At 43.1% G+C, this 8,029-nt stretch overlaps 1 protein-coding gene across 2 annotated transcripts in view; it reads right to left on the reverse strand.

Moving 5' to 3' along the window:
* The window catches only part of Psmb1 (proteasome subunit beta 1), a 19,817-nt gene extending 13,351 nt beyond the window's left edge, over positions 1-6,466 (reverse strand). Inside the window, exons 1-4 of one of the 2 annotated variants that reach the window (XM_029471556.1) lie at positions 6,298-6,466; positions 4,235-4,291; positions 2,366-2,473; positions 1,044-1,125 (exon numbers count right to left, since the gene is read on the reverse strand). In XM_029471556.1, the coding sequence (XP_029327416.1) occupies positions 1,044-1,125; positions 2,366-2,473; positions 4,235-4,291; positions 6,298-6,407 (357 nt within the window). In that variant the 5' untranslated portion in view covers positions 6,408-6,466. The remainder of the gene's footprint in view (positions 1-1,043; positions 1,126-2,365; positions 2,474-4,234; positions 4,292-6,297) is intronic. The other variant, XM_021186520.2, reaches the window with a different exon arrangement.
* Positions 6,467-8,029: the final 1,563 nt, after the last annotated feature.

Below are 8,029 nucleotides of genomic sequence, written 5' to 3' on the forward strand. Positions count from 1 at the left end.
GGGGGGGTACTGGTTAGTTCATATTGTTGTTCCACCAATAGGGCTGCAGACCCCTTCAGCTCCTTGGGTGGATATTAGCCCAAAAACATAGAACACCAAAATACAATTTGCAAGACAAGAAAATCAAGAGGAGGGAAGACCAACGGGTGGATACTTTATTCCTCCTTAGAATAGGGAACAAAATACCCATGAAAGGAGTTACAGAGACAAAGTTTGGAGCTAAGACGAAAGGATGGATTATCCAGAGACTATACTACCCGGGGATCCATCCCATAATCAGCCGACAAGCATTTCTAAAGCAAAACCTAAGAACTGTAAGTCAAGGTCAGAACACTGAAAAATTACAAAAAGCTATATAACTAGAAGCAGACAAATACAGGATAATTTCTAAGATAACTTATAGTAAAATATAAACTAGAAGGCATGATATATCTGCTAGTAAATGTAAATTTCTGAAGCTTTCTATGCGAAACGTTCTAAAATACTGTGACATAATTTCTCCACAGCCCCACAGCAAGTGTAAGTGAACATTCCATGACTATGTGACGTATTCCCTTAAGTGAACTAAGTAGGCAACAGAGAATGTGGTCACCCCCACCCCCAAAAACATCCCTATCACATCATCCCCACCACCGGAGCCTGCCAAGTGACGGGCTACCACCGTTCACCACGTTCCAGAATTATCTTTCCCTCCTTTTGTGCTGTCTACTAGAGTGGAAAGCTGCGGAGGAGGAGAAAGGTGAGCACAGAGTTCCAGGTCCTGCTTCTACCTATACGCTGCCCAGGCTGTCTTTTGCCACAGCCAGATCTGACACACTTCAGAAGAGCCCTCTATCCAGTAGACAGCCCTGCCAAAGCACAGAGACGTTAGCAGACCTCTAAACTGTGCTGCAGTTTCCTGTTACCTGAATGACCTCCACAGCCAGGGCTGGCTCTGATTTATTTCTAGGATATGCTAACTGCACCTGCTAACTTGCTATCTCTCTAAATGCAGCTGTGCTGTGAATTGTTTCAACAAAGCAGACATGTTCAAAGGCACCTACCTTTAATCTTGCTTCAATAATCTTTGTCAAAGTGAGACAATCTCCATGAAAACCACTGCAGCCAATTACTGTTTTGTCTGTTCTGTAAAAAGTTAATTTCAGGAAAATGAGTTGATAAAGCAAGGCTCATAAACTGACAACCAGCCAGTGCTTTTGAGGCATGGGAGTAGACATACCAACATCTCCTTATACCAAATTAAATTTTAGGTGGGCCAAAGATATACTATGATTAGGCTAAGGAAAATAAGGGTTACTACTTATAATCTAGTACTAGAGAAGGTGAAGTATGATGTAATCTGTTAGGAGCGACCCTGTTTGAATGTTAACTGCCTTGTCAGCCATAAGTGCTTATTTACCAAGCCTTGGCCTTAGTGGAAAAGTATTAGCTTAGTTGAGATTTCTGTGCAAAATTTCTGTGAGTTGAGGCCTCTGTGGGAAAGTACTACCCCCCAGTTAAGAACAAATAGCTATAGATCTTGTGGACAGGTACCTAGCAACCCATTCTGTTCTGTTCCTCCTGCTGAACATTTTATCTAGCCAATATCCTACTTTTGGGAACAGGTGTGTTCCCCCAGAAACAAAGTGATTCTGCATCACCCCTCTCCCTATATCCTGCTTCTATGGGTATAAAACCTGCCTGGGAAAAAGAAAATCTATCAGCTTGATCAGGGTTTTTTGACTTGCTGTCCGTTCTTTATGCTTCTCGCCCCCCCACCCCCACCCCCCCATTCTCTCCACCGGTGGTTCCTCAGACCCTGTTCCACTATCCCGCAGGTCGGGGCAGTAACCCAAGGGTCATAAAGATGTTTCATAAATCTGACTACTTCTACAGAAAAAAATATGAAATTAAAACTATATGAACATATGACTAGTAAAGTCTAATTCTAATTTCCTTATGAAAGAACTGTTAATGAGTAGAAAAATTGGGTAGCTAGGAACAAGGAAGACAAAACTTCACTGCTTTTTATGGCAGATGTAGACCATGCCTAGGACCAACACATGGCAAAGCTGCCTTCCTTATTCTCTATTCCTTATCACCTTAAACTTCTTTGCAAAAAACTCAAGCCTTGTTGGTTCCATTTCCACTTCGTTTTGTGATTAGCTACATGGATAATCTTCCTAGCTGCCACCAAGAAAGCAAGTGAAATGTCTTTATGAATATTTACTTGTGAGCTGGAGAGATAGCTCAATGGTTAAGAGTACTGGCTATTCTTCCAAAGGACCTAGGTGGGTTCAATTCCCAGTATCCAAACATATGTACACACAAAACAAACGTATACTTAAAATAAAAGTAACAAAAAACCAAAGAAAGATTTACTTACAGTTTGTAGCATTTGGGGCTATCTCGGGTATGAATTGAAAATCCTTCACTCAACCGAGTGTCTGAAGCGACGATGGAAAAATCCTCTCCAGCAATTGCCAATACAGTACTAATGAATTAAAGAAAGAAAGAAAGAACATTAATTCTTCAGGGTTGCAATTCTGTCCCTTCAAATGGTAGTGTGTCCTACAGGCCCTTCCTGGGTAAATTTACTAACATAAAAGCAGAATTCAAATGAAAGACAAAAGACTGGAGGACCGGACTCCTGACTACATGTCATCCTGGAAGAGCCCTAACCTAGAGCCTAATGGAGCCCTCCCCACTAAGCAGGTATAAGCCAGTGCGCAAATAAACCCCTGAAGGCCTCAGGTTTCTCAGCTATGGAACACAGAATGTAAAATGGGACACATTGTCCCAGTGCCTCACTGAGAAGAGGTCATAGGAAAGACACTGAATCAAACCTTCACCATTAAAGAACAAAAACATCCACGTATAGCTAACGCTGGTATTACAAAGCAACCTGTCTGTAGTCTTGAAGACCAAGTATAGATAACAGTCCTATAAGCAAGCTGAGTTCCGAAGATCTCTATCTCCTTACCCAAGAGCTGCTAGAATACGTCATTAAGTGAACTGTCAGTGTCTACAGCAATCTCCTCTGAACTGAAACATCCCTTGTGGGGTAGGAGGCTTGAGAGAAACCAAGTTATAACTAGGGGACACTCGTGAGATTCTTGGAGCAGCCTCTCCCACCCCCACCAACAGCAACACAGGCCTATACACACCTTGAATTCCAGTATTTGAGAGGGAAAGGCAGGCTTTGTGAGTTCTAGGCCAGCTAAGGTTACATAGTGAGACATTGTCTTAACTGTTGGGGGTGGAAACTGACTGGCCAAGCTGTAAGAAGAGATTTCCCAACTTGTGAGCTACCTATAAGTGCACAGAAATCCAGAGCCACAGCTTTTACACGTTGTCAACTGTTCTGGAGTGGACTTTTTTTATGATACAGTTGATTCTGTGTCATCCTTGCATCTCTAAGTATCTCCCGACACATACTCCTGACATAGCAATCCCAATAAAAATACATTGGTTCTCCAATTAAACTTTAACCCATTGCAGAGCAATTGCAGTAACCCAAGGGTCACATAGATGTTTCATAAATCGTGTAGGGGTATGTGTGGGGTGTGTGCGTGTGCCTTCCCAGGAAAAGTTGTCATACCATAGTCAAAAGCAAGCTTTTCTTTTCTTCCTGCACAATTTCTGATAACTTACTGAAGAGCACCAGAGAAAAACCACAAAAGTAGAACCTAGACACTACCGTTGCTTTCTCAAGCAAAGTACTTCTTAAAAACCTCAATTTCTTTAAAATATGAGATTACTTAACAGTAACTATCTCATATCAGTGTGCTGTATATAAGGATTAAATTAGTTAACTATAAAATCCACCTGACACTTTCCAGTTCTTCTAGCAAGTGAACAATAACCATTGTAGAATACAGTAAGACAGCACTATGTGTACACAGTAGGACAGCACTATGTGATGACTAAGCACCTGGGCACTGGGATTATTCATGCCACTTATTAGTTGTGTGACTTTGGATAAATTTTTCATGTTCAAACTGATGGTACTACAGTCCCTGTTCTGTTACAGAGTGTGAGAATTAAACACATAATTCACATAGGTACCGATTTCCTTGTAGAAAATAAACATCCAGAAAACATTACCTACTATTTTTACTGAAGCAAGTTTTGCACTAAAATTCCAAAGCAAAAAAGAATGGCATTACAGATACCATGAACAGCAACAGAAGGGAAAAAATATTACCACAGTCCACTCAAGCAACTTAATTAAGGTTACCAGAGACATACATACCCCTCATGTGATGGGCTGCTGTAGAAGACCCCAGGCGCCAAGCTAGAGTTTAGAATTCTAGCAGAGTTACACAGAACAAAAATGAGAATGTTCCATTTGCAAAGTGAGGTTTTAATACAATTCTCCCAATAGTACAATGTGAAATGGGACATAATACTGCTCCAATAAGAGTGGTGTGACAGAAGGAACACAGGATGACAGGGGGAAGAAGGGCAAATTCAAACACAACACCTATGTATGCATCCAAGGTTTTACAACTCCCTAGATGTGTCTGCTGAGGAAAACAACATATCCCCACCCCTTTAAACTGAGCAGAGACTTCCAAAGAGCAGCAGTAACTGAAAGGAACAATTACCCTGCTCGTTTTGTTTACTAACATGGGTTATGGAGAGAACAGAAAACGCAGTTAGATACGGTTTCCCAAAGAGGCCAGAATTTCAGGAACTTTTGAGAAATAAAGTTACAGCTGGGCGGTGGTGGCGCACGCCTTTAATCCCAGCACTCGGGAGGCAGAGGCAGGCGGATTTCTGAGTTCAAGGTCAGCCTGGTCTACAAAGTGAGTTCCAGGACAGCCAGGGCTATACAGAGAAACCCTGTCTCGAAAAACAAAAACAAAAACAAAAAAAGAGAGAGAAAGTTACAGAAACAGACTTAGGAATTATATAAGATTGGGAATTATATAAAGGTCTAAAGTGACAAAAACCTGGAAGCTACAAAGAGAAATTAATATATTGTAGAATCAGAGGCTGCTTGCAGGGCTAGTTGCAATAAATGCTAAAAGGTACAAAAGAGAAAGGAGAAAAGTGATTTAATGGATAGGTGTAAGTAACTGTGAACAAAGTGATGGATAAGAAGAAGTAAAGGAGGCTAAAAAAGAAGTGAATCATGAGCACTGCATTCGGAACACTTTGAAATTAACACATCTTACAAAGTAAGTACTTAGTGTTCACGTGCAGAGTGAAGCAGCATGCTGGAAAAGCAAACTGAAACTGGATTCGGCTGAGAACGCTATGAATTTAAAACCGGTTCTAATTCACACCAGCTCTATAGCCTGGGCTGTTTAGATGCCAAGAGTCAAGAAGTAAAACTATGAAATTATTCACTTAACTGCTTGAAATTAAAAACAAACAAAAAGCAAACCACCTTGAGTCTTCCCCAATCTATAAAGCAGCTCAAGTAACTGAAAGGAGCCCACATAGTACACACATTCACAATTGCTCTTCAAAAGGTACAACCAAGGCTAAACTCAACCTTTCACTCTCTGTATGATCAACGCTCTTCATAAAGACATATTTAACGTTTTTGCTTTTCTTTCTTGAAACAAAGATTCTCTGTGTAGCCCAGGCTGTCCTGGAACTTGCTCTGTAGACCAGATTGGCCACGAACTTAAGAGACCCACTTGCCTTTGCTAGCAGAAAAGGCGTGTTCCACCACCGCCTGGCTGGTCTTGCTTTTCTTAAACAAGCCCCCCCCCCCGCCTCCTTTTTTTGGACAATTAGCTGTTTCAACTTCTAATTTGATGAAGAATACCCCTGTACTGTCAACGGTCCTAAATACGAAGGAAAAATATCCCTTCGAATAAAGCGGATAATTAAAATGCTAAAGTAATTTGAGAGTAAAAATAAATACACACAAGGGTCCGACTGCCTAAGGCTGGGGATGCAGCTCAGCAGACCTTGCCCAGCAGGCTACGTTTCAAGAGCAGAACAAAACAACCTTCACTTTCATCCCTGAAATTAAGTCTGGTTAATCATGTTAGTTTCCTTTTAAAACAACAAGTGATCAGACGGCCCAGCGACAGAAGCAGCTACTCGTCTACCAACCAAGACAAATCATAACTTCATGTTCGCCCGTTGGCTTTAGAAACATGTTCAAGCCCTACCAAACGACAGGCCATAGGGCGGAGGGTTGAGGTGGGAGCCCGGTTGCTGGAGCAAACGGCACCAAGGACGTCCATGCACAACTGAGTGCTTGGGCTGCAGGCTACATCCCTGCCATTCCCACACCCGCCCGTCGCGACCCCAGGATCGACCCAGGTGAGGGCAGCAGACCCGGACTTTTACCCTCCGTTGAAGGCATAAGGCGAAAAACGCAGCTGCACAGGGCCGGCAGAGTCGTGAGGCCCCATTCCCAGCACTCGTTCCCCGTCTCGGTAAGCGGCAGTGGAAAGCATCGCGCCTAACTCCTGCTGTCTCACGGCAAAATGGCCGCCGGGACCGGTCCACTTCCGCCTCCCTCGCCCCGCCCTCCTGGGCTCCTCTAGCCTGCACTCGTCGTTGCTCTTGGAGGTCTACGCTTGCGTCCTGCTAGCGCACAACCTGGATCCGCCAATCCCGCCAACAGAGAAACCTGTTTTATAACCCCAAGAAAACATTTGGATTTACTCATGGCGGGTAGAAAATTAAAAGTCTGACCATACCAAAAAAATTAACCCAACTACAGAGCAACGACAACTCGGATGTCACATTGGCGAAGTGGCACAGCGTTTGAGACGGGTTAGTCGTTCATGCTGCATTCAAGGCCAATCAGGACCCATAGTCAACTGTGTGGTGTAGGCAGCCACGAGACCCAGGAAGCAATACCAGGTTTCTGTAGCCAGAATCTGATGGTTAATATTGTTAACTTCACAGAACTTAGCATCACGTAGGTAAAACCCATGGATGCGTCTATGCGAGTGTTTCAAGGAGTTTTAATTAAGGAGAGAAGACCCAACCAAAATATAAGCGGCACCACCTCATTGCCTAGATTTCCCGACTAAATAAAGAAGAAGCGAACTAACATTTATCTATTTATGTTTCCGGTCTGTGGATGCAATCCAGGTGGCATGCTTCCCCCTGGGTTGTATCCCCTCAAACAGTAGGACAAAATAAAACCCGCTTCCCTTATGTTGCCTCTTGACAAGCCTTTGTTAAGTTTTCTCGATTCCCCAGTCTTCTGAGGTTTCCTGTACTTTCAAGAGAAAATGTTTCCTTTAGGGGAAAATAGATACACAGTACTATTGTACTTATTAGAGTCTGTGTATAATAGACTATACAACACCTACACACATAACACACACAGATACTGTCCATCACACACACACACACAGAGAGAGAGAGAGAGAGAGAGAGAGAGCTAACCTTAACCTAAAGGAGCTCATTACCTCGTTGATAATGCAAAATACAAGGGAAAGGAAGTAGGCAGAACAAAACATGTATATGCCTTAGATGAACCTCAGAAGGAAAAAAAATTAAGATATGTTGGAATCAATCAAGCATTATGAACCAGCCTAAGAAACAGCTGACGTTTTCTTGTGGCAGCAAGGAAGAGAGCTGGTAGTGACCGAGCTAAAATAGACTCTGTGACTACAAAGTCGCTTGTTTTGTTGTTCTTCCTTGAACGCAAGTTAACATCCACTGAGAACATGATGAGGAGCGTCTGCTTGCCATTTTCCTTAGCCACCTCACAAATCTCAAAGGGGAGGAGCCAGTGAGCTTGCCAAGCAATCTCTTGAGTTCGAAGCCAGCCAGTTCTACAGAGTGAGTCCCAAGAGAGTCAGGGCTACACAGAGAAACTCTTTCTCACAAAAACAAATCATGGAAAACTGAGGATATAGTTCAGTGGTAGAACGCTTGCTTGGGCTTGATCGCCATTGCCACATCCCCAACTGTTCCCGCTACACACTCAATAGATCTCTCTTTGACAGCTAGAAAGGGCCGTCGGAGGCCCCGCCCCGGAACTGCTGGTACCGGGCCCGCTCGTTTCCTCCGCCAGTGTCTCACAACTTAAGCACACACAACAAATCGGACTCCAGTC

This window comes from Mus caroli, chromosome 17 (genome assembly GCF_900094665.2).
Source record: "Mus caroli chromosome 17, CAROLI_EIJ_v1.1, whole genome shotgun sequence".
Taxonomy (NCBI): Eukaryota; Metazoa; Chordata; class Mammalia; order Rodentia; family Muridae; genus Mus; species Mus caroli.